The sequence below is a fragment of the Periplaneta americana genome, chromosome 13, assembly GCF_040183065.1.
Source record: "Periplaneta americana isolate PAMFEO1 chromosome 13, P.americana_PAMFEO1_priV1, whole genome shotgun sequence".
NCBI classification, from domain to species: domain Eukaryota; kingdom Metazoa; phylum Arthropoda; class Insecta; order Blattodea; family Blattidae; genus Periplaneta; species Periplaneta americana.
In genome coordinates, this window is record NC_091129.1 from 170,050,325 (window position 1) to 170,066,374 (window position 16,050).

The 16,050-nt window shown below is 34.5% G+C and overlaps 1 protein-coding gene and 2 long non-coding RNA genes across 3 annotated transcripts; 1 reads left to right on the forward strand and 2 right to left on the reverse strand.

The window, feature by feature from the left end:
* Positions 1 to 3,344: 3,344 nt before the first annotated feature.
* Positions 3,345 to 11,950, reverse strand: LOC138712629 (uncharacterized). The gene is made up of 3 exons (XR_011335764.1): positions 11,331 to 11,950; positions 4,983 to 5,191; positions 3,345 to 4,891 (listed from the first exon to the last, which is right to left on the reverse strand). It is a non-coding gene; the product is annotated as an uncharacterized lncRNA (long non-coding RNA).
* Positions 11,951 to 14,076: 2,126 nt separating this feature from the next.
* LOC138712631 (uncharacterized) lies at positions 14,077 to 14,881 on the forward strand. The gene is made up of 2 exons (XR_011335765.1): positions 14,077 to 14,215; positions 14,557 to 14,881. It is a non-coding gene; the product is annotated as an uncharacterized lncRNA (long non-coding RNA).
* LOC138712630 (myb/SANT-like DNA-binding domain-containing protein 3) lies at positions 14,215 to 15,949 on the reverse strand. The gene is made up of 3 exons (XM_069844599.1): positions 15,384 to 15,949; positions 15,034 to 15,204; positions 14,215 to 14,689 (listed from the first exon to the last, which is right to left on the reverse strand). The coding sequence occupies exons 1-3, from the start codon at positions 15,645 to 15,647 to the stop codon at positions 14,270 to 14,272; spliced, it is 855 nt and encodes a 284-aa protein (XP_069700700.1). The 5' UTR covers positions 15,648 to 15,949; the 3' UTR covers positions 14,215 to 14,269.
* Positions 15,950 to 16,050: the final 101 nt, after the last annotated feature.

Below are 16,050 nucleotides of genomic sequence, written 5' to 3' on the forward strand. Positions count from 1 at the left end.
TTTATTTTAAAGAAATAAATTATTTAAATAGCTTACGAACTTTGCATTATATAATTTTAATAGGCAATTTTGGTGTATGCAGTAGAAACAATAGAACTGTAGGCTATTACGCTATCGTTCATAAATATGTTGGGTCATGTTCCTGTATGTCTCCATCCCACTTTTTCTTACGAGAGAGCAATATCGTCTACAATTTCCAACTTTGCATCTCACTCTTCGGAAGTTTCCTAGTACCCGATACTCGCTACATAAGCTGTTAAGTCAGCCATTGTTGTATAATCATAAAAAATGTATATTTTCTCTGGACCAAAGATATATTACAAACCGACTAGAAACACACCTAGTAACAAACTATTAAAATTCTTTTCAGAAATCAGCTACTGTGTAAACACAAAAACGACCTATGTAACGAGTACCAGGTACTAGGAAACTACACACTCTTCTTCTTATCAATCTCATATCTTGTAAAGTTCTTAACGTGTTCTCATTGCCTCATGAAAAGGTTTGGACAATATCCAATATACCTCTAACATCCATGATTGTCTGAAAATTGATGTTGAAAGTTCCGCGCTTGTCATCTGTTACGTATTAATGCACGTGAGCCTATAATGCCAAGAATGTACTTCTACGACACCATCCCAACGCAATGAGAAATAGTGCAACTCTTTTTCTTTATAAATTGTTTTATTTGTGGATAATCCGCAAATTTTTTTGTTGATTTTTTATGAGACAATACTAGTCTTAATTTCAAAACAAGGTTTAGTGTAAAATAGTGATAACCAATTTCTATGCCCGACCCGCGTCGTAAAATAACCTACTAAAATAAAAAAAAAATAAAAACACGATTCAATTGAGCATACTTAAATTTGGATTATAAAATAATGGAATGCTAAGCTAACATACTATTACTGCATACTAAATCAATACACTCTCGGTATTCGTTAATTCTCTGAGATTAAAATGAATGTGTAACTTACATATACATTATTTTAAGAAATATAGGAAACTAATATACAGAATAGCCTATCAAGTTTTCTGTGCATAAGAAGCTATTTAATCTTACCTATCCTCAATTCACTCAGAAGTTACTGTAATAACATTATAGCATTATGTCCATCTAGATAAATTACACTTTCCAATGGTGAAATAATAACTAATTATACAAATCGGTTAATTTAGCTTCCTATATTACTTCATACAAACACACAAACATTATCTGTAGGCAGTGTTTCATAGCTTTCGATTGTTGTTGTCCAAGGCCCCTTATACGCGAAGTCATTTGTTTTTTATTTCATTACACCACCTTAGATGGCAGTTATTTTAATTTTAAAACTCATTTATCTCATTAAATATCAGTCCTATCAAAATTTTTGAAAGAATAAAACTTATCGGAAATGATTTTTAAAGAAACTTTTGTTATGTAACATTTTTCACAAAAATCAATAATAAGCGAGATATTTCGATTTATTTAATTCAGACCCCCTTACAACCCCCCTTTTAAATAATGTATTTTGAATGCCATATAGCCTAAAATCTAAGTTACAACGAACTTAATTTATATTCCAATTTTCATCAAAATCCGTTCAGCCATTATCGCGTGAAAAGGCAACAAACATCCAGACAGACAGACAGATGTTTAATTACATATGTTAGGACTAATTATTTTTGGAAAATCGAAAATTACCAGAAAAATTTCGGCTACAGATTTATTATTAGTATAGAAGATTTTAGTACATAAAAATTCTATCCTCATCATCATCATCATCACCACCACCATTGATGTTTGGAATGTTGAAGTGTAACAATAACTTGCAATGGGAACTTACTATAGAAGGAAGTTACTGTGAAGTTAGCTAAACTTGTAACATTCTAAGTACTGTTTACTTACATTTAAAAATGAATACAAGTACTGTTTGCTTACATTTAAAAATGATTACGTTATCTAGAAAAGAGTATTAGGCCTATATTTGTGTCCTGGATTGAATCCTATATACAATTAGAATAATTGAATCGTGGATTGGAATAAACTGATGGGGATCCTAAAGAAAATTGGCGTGATTGGAAAGAGAGAAGGCTTTTCAGTAACCTATAAAAGAAACGAGTCAAAGGAGAAGAAATTTAATGTCAGAAGCAAGTGAAATAGGGAGAAGAGTACGACAAGGATGCCCTTTATCACCTACCCTGTTCAACATCTACATGGAGGATTTAGTGAAGAAATGTTTTCAGAACATGGGAGAAGTGATAGTAGGAGGAAGAATAAAGTGTTTAAGATTTGCTGATATGGTGTTGTTAGATGATACTAAGGGATAAGCTACTGGAGCTAAATGACAGCTGTGAGCAGTATTGAATGAAGATAAATGCAAATAAGACGAAAACCATGGTCATAGGAAGAAAAGTAAAGAAGGTAAACTAGCGAATTCTAAATGAGGCAGTAGAGCAAGTGGACAGCTTCAAATACTTGAGGTGTACTATAAGCAGTAACATGAGCTATTGCCAAGAAATCAAAAGGAGAATAGCAATGGCAAAGGAAGCTTTTAATAGAAAAAGGAGCATCTTCTGCGGACCTCTGGAGAAAACTAAGGAAGAGACTAGTAAAGTGCTTTGTGAAGGGTGTAGCATTGTATGGGGCACAAAACATGGACAATACGAGGAAGTGAAGAGAAGCGAATAGAAACATTTGAAATGTAGATATGGAGAAGGATGGAGGGTGTGAAATGGACAGAGTAAGAAATGAAGCTGTGTTGGAAAGAGTGGATGAAGAAAGAATGATGCTGAAACTGATCAGAAAGCGGAAAAGGAATTGGCTGGATCACTGGCTGAGAAGTAACTGCCTACTGAAGGATGCACTGGGAGAAATGGTGAACGGGAGAATAGTTTGGGGCAGAAGAAGATATCAGATGATAGACGACATTAAGATATATGGATCATATACGGAGACAAAGAGGAAGGTAGAAAGTAGGAAAGACTGGAGAGTACTGGGTTTGCAGTGAAAGATCTGCCCTTGGGCATAATACTATGGATGAATGAATATATAAAACAAAGAGGAAGGCAGAAAATATGAACGACTGGGGAATGCTGGGTTTGCAGTGAAAGACCTACCCTTGGGCAGAATACTATGAATGAATGTATGTTTCAATATCAAATACTGACCCATATAGAGTTCACTTAACACTTTCCCATTGTATCATTTAAGCTCATCTTACCTCCATCATAATTTTGATTTTACATTTAATCTTTGACTGGTTATGTTCATTTCAATGCTAATAAGGAATACGCTATTCAAATATAAGTAATTTTATTGTAATAAATGAACACCTGCAAATGTTATTGCATTAGTATCTATTAATTTGCTAATGGAATAGCGATATATCGTTAATCGTTTTGATATACCGATATATTTTCTGCAAAATATATCGTTTATCGAAATTAGGTTTGCAATATATAGCAACATCAATATATCGGTATTTTAATTATTTCCTCCATCTCCACTTGTAAGTCAGTCTTTGTGATGGACAGTGCCAGCTATCACAGTCCACACCTACATCGATGACTCAGTGTTTAAGACAAAATAAAGAAATGTCTGATGAAAATATGCCAGTACATTTGATGATCCTACTTCGTTTTTCTTTATCTTACGACATGCTATAACATATATTAATTTCAGTTTATGCACTAAAGGAACAAAATCCCTACTAGATTAGGCAAACTTTAATTCACGTTAGTGACTAGGATGGTGTAGAGCTCTTGGTTCAGGGAGTTGTTTAAAAGGGAAGTCAAAATACAAAGTGGTGTATAAATAGGTATACAGTAATACAAATGATTGTTACAATCGATAACAGATCGATCAGGCAGTTAAATTGATGTTGGCTGTCGATTGATGGCATTGATTGTAATTCTCATTTGAGGTGCTCAGTTCACAAATGACCCAAAATATTAAATTTCCACTTTACCTCTGTAACAGTGTCCGAAATGCGATACACAAGCAAAATTTGTGATGAAATCTCATAGAAAAACTGGGAATGATCATTAGACAGATTTACACTTTGAAGAGAACAATATGAGGAACTCTGCAATAAACTCAATATGCAAATTTTGTGGGTTGGACCATTTGTGTGCTGAGCATCTCATTTGTACTTAATCTATGTTATATTACTATATACTTTCTTATGCACCCCCCTGTATACTGTATATACACATAATTACCAAAAGCACGCGATTTGGGAGGAGGGGGCAAGGGGCAACTGCCCTTCCACTTTAAATTAGTATTAGCCTACTATTAGAATTAAACTCCGATAAGACATTGTTTAAGAGACCACGTGTAAACCGCGTATTAGGCAGGTGTACTAATTTTGACTTACATGCAGTATCTATTAGAATTTTTCTTTATTGAAATATATGATTCATGAAAGGTAATACAGTATTACTCCATTATGTAATTACTGTATGTAAAAAACATTTACAATATGTACTGTACTTAATTCTGTCGAAAAAAAGTAATTTATAGTAGTTTGTCCTGTGTGTGAACCCTTATAATGAATAATCATATTTTCAACACGATTTAAATGTGAATTTGCACTGACATATCATCAGAACAAGCACTGATAAATTGTCTTATCGCTGTCATTGCTGCAAGGGCTGCCTGTCGTGTGGGAACAGATTGAACTGAATCCACTTCTTCTTCTTCTTCTTCAACTGAGGCATGATTTTCTGTGATGTCATCTAAATCAAGAATACCTGAGGTCGCAACACCATCGTCTACAGAAATGAAATACCCCAAGTGAACACTGCCCAGCTTTTCGCACACAGCAACCCAGTTCTCATCGTCGTCATCATCATCATCATCAGTTACGTCAGATGGGGAACTACTTTCAGGCAACGAATTATCGAAACCCTATGAATTAAAGAAAAAAGTACAGTAAGTAACTGCAATAACAGAAAGATGTCACAATACAAATTTACTATAATTAAATTACGTTTCGTACCTTATTAAATTCAGCTTTTCTGAAGCAATTAATGACGGTATGGGGCTGGATTCCTGCCCATGCAATGCTGACATAATTGACAGCATCCAGAAGTATAACGGGTTTCGATTCCCCATTGTCAATGTCTTGTAGGTATCGCAGGACAATAAAAATGCTTGAGAACTTTCAAGATCCTTGGTCCATGAGGCTGGGCAGGGCAGGGCAGCTGTCTATAAAGAACAGAATTTTGCATTCTGCTTTCACCATTTTGTTGTCCAAATCATTTAACCACATGACAAACAAATCGCTGGTCATCCATGCATGGCCTTGGTTCTTATAAACACATGGCAGGTTCTTTACAAGTTTGAAGCATCGATTTTCCCACCACGACCAGAGGCAGCTTTTCAGAGTTAGCAGCAACCAGCACTGTTACTCTCTGCTTACTTGACACTTTTCTCCTTCGAAAACGCATGATTTGTCTGGCATGAAAGAATAAACTGCATTCGTCTGCATTGAAAATATCATGAGGTTTCTATCTTGGGATGGATAAATTTCAGAACATGGATTCCTTCCTTTCCGTTTTACTTCAAAATTCCAACCTTGTGTACACAAAATAAATTATTGGCACTGAAAAAGTGCCTTTTCGTAAGCATGATGATGCGCATTCGACGAACGCAGACAAATCTGCTATTTTTAGTATTTTAAGATATAATTGTGAGGAATCCATATACTGAAATTTTCCCTATTTTTTTTAATGGATAAAATCGAGCTAGATTTCTAATTTTGCAAGTGAACGTGGGGTAAGTATATTGCAAAAATTTATGAAAAATTTTTAGGCATGTAGATTAAACAGTTTTCAAGAGAAAGGTGCACGAATTTAACAATTTTTCTTTTAGTACAATAAATTTTTGTGAAACAAATTTAAATTATTGTAATTTTGAAGAAATTTTTGAAATTGAAAATTTTTTAAGATTTTGAGAAATTTTTGCAAATTTATGAAAATTTTTAAATTTAAAAAAAAATTTTGAGCAAAATATAACAGAGCTCCAGTTGTGAATGACATTCCTAAATGGAAATGGGTGATTCCAGAACATATCACACAAAAAATTTTTAAAAATCTAAAAAAAAAAAAACCTCTAAAATTTTCAAGACTTTTTGAAAAATTTCCAGATTTTCAAGAATTTCTCAAAATCATAAAAAAATATTTAAAATTTCAAAACTTTTTTCTCAAAATTTATGAACTTCTAAAAAAATTAAAAAAAAAAAATAAAAAACCGAACTATTTTTAAAAATGTTAAAAAATGTCAAGACATTTCTGAAAATCTTCAATACTTTTTAATAAGTTAAAATAACTTCAAAATTTAGAAAATATTTCAGAAAGTTGCAAAAATTTCAGGATTTAAAAAAAAATTACCACAATCTTAATATCCCCATAATTTCAAAAAATCCTCAAAGTTTGAAAAATAAAGAAAATGTCAAATTTGAATAATTTCAAGGAAAAATTGTTCCAAGGCCGGGTATCGATCCCGGGACCCTTCGCTTAGCACGCGAACGTTCTTCCGACTGAGCTACCCCAGGAACTATACACGACACCGTCACAATTTTTCCTTTGTATCCACACGACTCAAATGAACTGACAAGACGCCAGAACTCAACTATGAGTGCACACAATACTGTGGGACTTAAATTGTGGATTTCTGTTAACGTACCTCCAGTAACGAATGTATTATACAAATCTGGCTTTCAGGTAGTAGCTCCCTGTAAAGCAGGTTTGAATAATTTCAAGGAAAAATTGTTCTGGGGCCAGGTATCGATCCCGGGACCCTTCGCTTAGCATGCGAACGCTCTTCCGACTGAGCTACCCCAGGAACTATACACGACACCGTCACAATTTTTCCTTTGTATCCACACGACTCATGAGCTGACAAGACGCCAGAGTCGTGTGGATACAAAGAAAAATTGTGACGGTATCGTGTATAGTTCCTGGGGTAGCTCAGTCGGAAGAGCGTTCGTGTGCTAAGCGAAGGGTCCCGGGATCGATACCCGGCCCCAGAACAATTTTTCCTTGAAATTATTCGAACCTGCTTCAGAGGGAGCTACTACCTGAAAGCCAGATTTGTATAATGTCAAATTTGTTAAAAAATTTAAAAAAATTTTCAAAATCTAAAAAAAATTCTAAAATTTTGAAAACCTTTCAAATTTTCAAGGTTTTCACAAAGTTTAAAAAAAAACCTCTCAAAATCTGAAAATTTTCAGAATTTTAAAAAACCTCAACATTTATAAAAATTTCTCAAAATCTTCGAAGATTTTCGAAATTTTGAAAAAAAAAAAATTAAAATTGGAAAAAGTATTAAATTTTCACAAATTTTAAAAATTCTTAATAAATTACAATCATTTGAAATTTTTAAAAAATCTCTCAAAATCTTCAAAATAGTCCTAATTTCAAAAAAACTTCCAAAATTAAAGAATTTCATTATTTTGAAAAATACCTCAAAAACTTAAAAAAATCTATCAAAATTATTTTTGAAACTTTTAAAATTTTTAAATTTTTTTTAAGGTTTTTGGAATTACGAGAATTTTAAGATTTTGCGAAGTTTTTTAAAATTTTGAAATTTTTAAAAACTCTTTAAAAATTATTGAAAAACCTTTTAATTTTAAAATATTTTTGAAGGTTTTTAGAAATTTGTTGAAATTTTAAAAAAATATTTTGAATTTTTTAAATTTTTTACATTTTTAGAATTTTGTAAGTTATGAGAAGTTTTAAACATTTTTTTAATGATTTTAAGAAATAGGCCTACTTTAAAATTTTGTATATTTTTCAAATTATGAAAAATTTGAAATTAAAAAAAATTTGTTGAAATTTTTTTTAAGAAATTTGACAAGTTTGAAAAAATTTTAAAGATTTTAAAAGTTTTCAAAATTCTTTAGAATTGTGAAAATTGAGAAATTTTTAAAAATTTTGAAATTTAAAAATTGAAAAAAAAAATTGAGAATTTTTTAAATTTTGAAATTTTCTTAATTACATACAATACAAAAATTCAATACTAAATTGTAGTATGGAAATGCACACAAATTGAATGTATGGGGTATCATACATGACATTATGCTTAATTATAATGTATAATTGCGAATTTAGGAATATAAGATATGGCAAACATAACCTATAATATTTCCATATGAATGGCAGGGCATTGGAGACCACTAAAATTAGACAGAAAGGGACAACTGGGACAGTAAACATAACCTATAATTTCAACATAGCTAAATATCCATCCGGTGCAACTGAAAATTATTGAATCGTGCATAAATGAATACCTATACAAGAATTTCACAATATTTAATCGAAATAAAGGCAGATATTACACATACAAACAACGTAATTTTCACACCAAAAATAATATTACACCTTAACTCGCAAGTGAATTATGTCTGAAGTGTCTCATAATCATTGTTTTAAATTTTATTAATGCAGTAATTTTAGAGAAATATATGTCACTCTTTATGCATTCCAACTAATTTATATGGTTGAAACGCCGCTCTTCGTGATCAGGTTGAGTTATATATAAATATTTAAAGAAAATAATCTGCCCTCAATGAGGGTGACCATAAAGATGCAGAATAATTTAGAAAGACAGGAATTGTTTAGTAAAAAATTCAAAGAAATGCAAACCCAACAGAATCATCTATGGCCAAAATATAAATGGTAATGTAATATTTGGATTGAATCCTTAAGAATATTCAACAAAAATTTTTGAATTTCAAAAAATCGGAGTCCGAGTGCTTTTAAAATATCACATGTGAATTTAGGAAGCGTGCCACGTGCACCAAACAAAAGACCAGAAACACTCCACTGACTAGTGGGAATGTTATATTTCTCACTTAGATAAGGGATGCAGGACTCATAAATGGATTTCTTCTCCTCATCAACGTGTTGTGCCTGCAGGGCATCCCTCTCAAACCAGATTGTAGGATCAAGGACTAATCCCTTAGATTGAGTCCTGTGGATGGCTACAATATCTGCTCTTCTGGTCGAATCTAAGGATGAAACGCAGTGGATCTCCTCGTATACTTCCCATACACGACGCTTGAGGACATCAGCAATACCGGTCCTGGCCTTATGGTGTTGATTGTTGCGCAGCAGCTCCGTTTTTCGACAGAACCCCAACACGTGACCAAGAGTTTCCATCTCGTTGCAGCCGGGATGGCGACAACGGGTTGTGTTGAAAATTCTGCCGGGCACAGATCTGACCGCAGATAGATTGCTGGACATTTTAATTGGATTAATGTATTTTGAAATTGATAAATTTGCTTTTGATGACATCTAGGAATTTGCCTTGGGGCACTCAGAATACAGGATAACACCTTTGCCCTTATGAGGTAATTTACATCATAATTCAAAACTTCTGTTCCGCAAGATCTCCCTCAATTGTCGACCTTTAGTGTTGGGAGCAATAGAAGACTTGTTGATGTTTAATCTACGTAGACTCAGTTGCTGTTCAAGGTGCAGGTTCCTTACAAAGTTAAGATGTATATCATTAATACGGTGAAGGCGATTACAAATGTTGTAATGCTGAATGCTGGCCTCCCACTCTGCACAAAGAATTCCCAAACCTCGAACTTATTTACTTGCATATAACATTGAACATGGCGTATCATCGGGCAGCATTATAATTTCTTTCACAGCACTTCTAATAATTTTGTCAAGATCTCGTAAGAATGTATCTGATAACTGAGGTAATGGAGCACATTGCAGAGGGTAAATCAAACCTGGCCATATATATTCGTTTATGATTTTTAATTTTTGGTCTGATTTTAATAATTTTGTTCGGACAAGTCCATCCAAGTCTGAAAATAGGTTTATGATAGTTTTGTTTTTATTGAAGGAGATTTTGTCTGTGAAATCTATTCCAAGGTATCGGATATGCTCATTTTTATCATGCAACGAAGAAATAACAGACCCTTGTAGAGAGATGTCATCTGCACAGAGCTTGCCCTTTTGTAAAACTACTGTCTTACTTTTAGCTGGATTTATGTGAAGACCAAATTCAGTTAAGCTACTTTCAGCTAAATCAACAAGCGATGTAGCATTTGCTTTAGTGCTACCAATTAAAGCAAGGTCATCAGCGAATGCTAGCGCAGACAAATGAGGTAGTTGATCTCATAGCCATATTTAGTAGAAATATCATAATCTGTCAGATTTTGCATCACATGATTGATTGCCAAGTTAAATAATATGGGTGATAATGGGGAACCCTGTGTTACGCCACAATTTAACGCTATAGGTTTTGTTTTTTGAAAATTTGATTCAATTTGAATAGTATTGGCTGATAACAAAGAAGAGATTAAATTGTAGAGATTCCGCGGAATGCATGCATGCTTAAGGGCTCTTTTTATATGTTCATGTCCGATGGAGTCGAAGGCCTTAGATACATCAACAAATACGATACAGCAATTTATTTTAGATTTTTTTGCTGATTGAAGACAACCATTAACAATTGAAGAATTTATATGCGTACCAGGCAGAGCCATAAATCCTCGCGGATATTGATTTAATGCAATATAACTTCTTAATTTTGAATCCAACACTCCTTCAATAATTCTTTGCAAGACAGGAAATATGGTTATCGGTCTCCAGTTTTTTTAATTTTTTTCACCACCGCCCTTAAAACTGTCCGAGCTTGTTTCAGAGGAGAAGGCATAAAAGAAAAGTGTAGCATTGCATTGGTAAATAAGGTTAGGAATTTCGTTGTTTTGAGATGCCTTAATATACGAACAGTAACGCGGTCCGGGCCGGGGGACGTGTCAATCTTAATGCCATAAAGAGTCTTCAGTAACGGTAATGTTGTCAGGTAAATCACTATTAGGAGTGAAACTGGACAGTGGTGAAACATTATTTTCCGAACAAGACATCTTCAAAATGATCAGAAATAACATTAAGAGGAATTTTGCAGCATTGTTGTTTGCTTGATTTTCGCAAAATTTGTTGGGCTATTTTCCTTCTTTGATTATAAAAATTATACTGCGCCAACTCATACTCGTAATTTTTTCTATTTACTTCCCTCTTCCGAATAGATTTTCTCACAGGATTATTAGATGACTGAATGTAGAGTATCCAACGCCCACTGAACGAATATTTCACTTTTATCACTCCCAGTGTTGCGCTATAATCGTATATGCAAGGTAGGCTATAACAAAAACCTAAACTAACCAAACCTAACCTGTCAAAGAAGCAACAAGTTATACTAAATATGTGTAAAATTGGCCTATGTCTCTATAGTGGGCGTGACATAAGTAACATTGACCGAAATATGATTGTCCCAAAACTAGATCATTGGAAGAAGTAGAAGAAGGAGAATAATATTGACTCACGATTTTGTCCCGTCGTTGTTGCGGATGAGCTTTACCGATGTGAATATTGACACCAACAGAAGATATGCAGACTTTTTTACAAATTGGACATATGGCAGTTGCACTAGTACATGAAGAAACGTTCATAACGTGAATAACTAAGTAATATAACCACTAAAGTGTACGAAAAATTTGGATAGCGTCGAACGTAGAAAACAAAATTAAAAAAGGTTATATTATATTCACAAATACACTTGGATCCTCTTGATTGCAAGCCAGTAGAAGATAACCCAATTCATAGACGGAAATGTATTATATAAAAGTCCATAACAACCATTAGAAATAAACAAGTCCACAATAGCAAATTTTAAAATGTAACATTCTTGTTACATAAGTCATATTAAAGTGAAGTGAACAAATAAAGGTACGATCACACGTCGCTACTTTTGCAGCGCTGCAGTACAAAAAACTGCGCAACTCTTGTACTGCGATGTGTGAACAACGGTGCAACCCGAAAAGTAGAGGCTGCCTAACCTGCTGCCCGCTACTTTTCCATGCTGCGCGCAACTTAAAAGTAGCGACGTGTGAACAGGGTTCTCAGGGTTGCAGCCGCAGCATTTTGGATATCGGTTGCAACCAGTGTTGCCACCCAAATGTGTCAATAATACTTTTATTGTTTAGATATATTTTAATGTTAACTGTGATGAAAATAAATTATTTGTAACAGTTATTAAATACACAACACAGTCTGAGCATAATTGGTGACGATATAATTCATTTTTTTAATTTTCCGTAGCGTAGTTCCAAACAGGAGGGTTGTCAACATTGATTACGTGAATATACTGTTGGTTATCATTTAAGTATATAGGCGTTTTTAAAAGCTTTATAGTAAAAATAATGTCAATTTCTGAATACTAGATACGACAGGAAAGCAAATAATAGATAAGGAAGCTTTCGCATGAGTTTCTTAATAATGCGAACATAACCACAAAATGTATATTGAGAAGTCAACACGGAGATGGGAACCTGTAGCATGACTGCGGCTGCAAAAGTAGCGCCTTGTGTGTGAACAGACTCGCAACCTCCAGTTGCAACTTTTGCAGCACTCCGGTTGCGCAGCACGAAAAGTAGCGTGCAGCGCGCTACCTTTGGCTTACGTGTGAACACGACACGCAACTTTTGCAGGTGCAGTATAAAAGTAGAGCTGCAAAAGTAGCGACGTGTGACCGTACCTTAAGTCAGCATATACAGAATAAAGTAGAGAATTGAAAATCAGTACCTACAAACAGTGAATATGAGTTATTCTAATAATAACAGAATTATTTCTTCATCGACAATGAAAGGCATTAAATAAACATCATGCCCTACTCAGGGCTGTCTTTTACGGCTTGTATTAGATCACGATGGCAATGACACAGTCTATTGTTCCTAGTACTCACAGCGCTCCAAGCGGCTAGCAACTATCGCGAGAAATGCAAAAAATCATCCCAAGCTTCGTGACTGTATATATTAGACTGTGGTTATAATGGTTTAAATGTCATCAATATAGCTCTTCAATTAAAGCAATAAGGCCCAGTTGCAGAAACACTGATCAAAATATGATTGGCGATCAAGGAGGGTTTGATTGGCCATCAGTTCTATTTCTGTTGCAGAAAGAACAATCAGTATTTGATCGGAGATCAGTCTTCCGTCAGATTTGATCAACAGATTTTCGCTGGTTAAGTGACTGATCACTGATCAAGTATATGTTGTTCTGTTCATTGTGCATACTGTAATTTATATAACAATTAGTTACAGCGTAATAATATTGTTTTCGACGTAGTAATGGATTCTTCTGATGAAGAAATTTTCGAACAATATGAAGAAATATTATTAAGAAGACGGCATTTCCACGACAGACATGAATTGTTTTTTATGTATAATGAGAGAGAATTTGAACAGAGATTTAGGTTAAGTAAGGATTCGTGTGTTTTTTTACTTTCGAAAATTGAAGCAAATATATGCAGACAGACAAATAGAAACTTACCACTTTCTCCTATGAACCAACTTCTAATAACGCTGCGATTTTATGCTGTCGGAACTTTTCAAGCGGTCTTGGGTGATCTTGTTGGGGTCCACAAATCAACTATTTGCCGAGTAGTAAGGGATGTTACACATGAAATTGCTTTGCTTTCGCAGGATTTCATAAAGCCTCCAACCTCAGACAGGGAACGACTTGAAATCCAGAGAGAATTTTCAGCCATGTCAGGATTTCCAAGAGTCATTGGATGTATAGATTGCACTCACATCCCCATCCAATCACCTGGTGGAAATGACGCTGAACTTTATCGCAATAGAAAAGGTTTCTTTTCTGTGAATGTACAGGCAATATGTACACCATCATTGAAATTCTGGAATGTTGTAGCCCGTTGGCAGGGTTCTACACATGACAGCACAATATTTTTAATGAGTAGGTTACGAGCTCAATTCGTAAACAGAGAGATGGGAAATGGAATTCTTTTGGGTGATGGAGGCTATGCATGTTCAAATTTCTTGTTGACTCCCCTAGCAAACCCCACGACAGAAGCAGAGGAGTTGTATAATTCAACACATATATACACTCGAAACTGTATAGAGCGAGCATTTGGCGTGGTAAAAAGAAGGTTTCCATGCTTATCGTTGGGTCTCCGTTTCAAGTTGGGAAGGCAACGATCAACAACACTAGAATGCATTGTTGCATGTTTTGCCATCCACAATTTATTGTTGGAGAGAGGAGAAAATAATCCCCCACCTCCTGATGAAGATCTCATTGCAAGATTCTACCCACAAGCTGATGAGGGTGAAGCACCTATGGGAAGAAGGAGAAATGGAGGGAACACAGTCAGAACTACACTAATAAATACACACTTTACAACACTGGCAGAAAGGTGAGCAAAATACTCGTAATTAATTAGTTCTTTTATTTTTGATGCAAACTTTATTTATTTATTTTCTTTGGCTAGAATTGCCCTTTTAATCTCTAACTCTACTTGGGCCACTTGTAGATTAGTTTTTAAAATTTCCATTTCCATTTCATGTTTTTCGATCAGAAGTCGACACCTTAATTCATTAAAATCAGTTTTACTGGGCGTATAGTCTTCCAGCCTGCTTCTTTGTGATCTTGATCTGGGCCTAATTATTCCACTCCTGCTTCCTGTCAGTGGGTTTATTGGTGTAATTTCTGATGACAGATGACGACCTGCTGACAATGAATCTTGTTGATTTGCAGAAGACGGGGACGGCAGAATAGATGAGGCCTCATCTCCATATTTGTCCCCAGTGACATCATGACCAGAAGTTGAATGCAAACGAGCAGGGTGCACTATAGACACAGCTCCATCAAATAAAGTTTCATGGCTATCCTGTAAAACAAGATGAAGTATTCAATATAAATACACAAACTGGAAAGTTATTTGTTTTGTGTTTGAACTGAATGGCACTATTTAGCCGAAAAATTTGCTTAATTTTTTTTGTTAATGTATTGTTGTTTGCTGTGAGCTGGTTTCTTATAAAATAGGGTTATAAGACTGTAAATAAATTAAAGGCAAAATGAAGTTCATCTACTCCAATTATATTTCCATTTCACCACCTCAATCGATATTTTTATATTCTGAGTGATAGGATGATGATGGATAATGTAGATGGATATTTTTTACTTTTTTTAGGCCTACCCAAATTATGTCAAACTAAGGTTATATATTCTTACCTCCAGTATATTGCAATCCTGTTCTGTTACTTGAAAAACTTGGTACTGGCCATCACTGTCACAAGGATTATTCACAGGTGCAAAATGGGAATTCAGCCTGGATATTAGTCTTTCGCCATCTGCATCTAGCTTCCTTTTAAAAGTTCCTCCACCAGTTTTGTAGAGCTCTGCCTGGAAAAAACAAAGATTCAATGTAGGTCAAGAAACTAGTTAGAAGAAAATAATTATGAATTTAAATCTCCCTCTATATTTTTGAGACGTAATAATATTTATGGAATGCCACAAAAACGTAACTGTCCATTAATAAATCTAGAAATAGGTAAAAATTATACGTCACAGCTTAGGCCTACCTTATCGTCAGCTGCAAGTTTCTTGGTTCTCCTTTTGTAGTTTTCATATGCAATCTTTAATTGCTGGGGTGTTCTTGCAACCTCATATGTAGCTTCATTAAATTCTGAAGCAGTTTTCTTCCAGGCCTCCTCTTTCTGCTTCACCCAAACACTATCTGTCTTCTTATTTTCAATGATATGCATAAAGCTCTCTATGATGTTCAATAAGAGGGCTCTATCATTGTCAGAAAAATTGGGCCCCCTTACGTTTTTTGTTTGCTTCATAGTCTATACAAATACAATCCGCTGTTTCCCTTCTACAAAAACAACAAAACAGCAAAGCATTCACTTGTTTTCCTATTCACCGCCTACTAGATGCATACGTTTCGCGACTGTAAAAGAGCATCAAATTGGCTGTGGTTGCTAAATAGCGATGTTGTCAAATGTTTTTCTTTCTCAAATCAACAATTAGTAAATTGAGACAAGTTGATTGGAGATTTACGTTTGTGCAACCCAATGAACAATCAAATAAATCAGACATCAACTGATTGGCGATCAGGGACTGATTTGATTTGCGTTTCTGCAACCGGGCCTTAGAAAGTGTACACAATAGGTCTACTGTTTTCTACCTGTCCTGTAAAGTTATGATTTTGAAGTTAGTGTTCTTTGACATCAAGCCCTCGCTTAT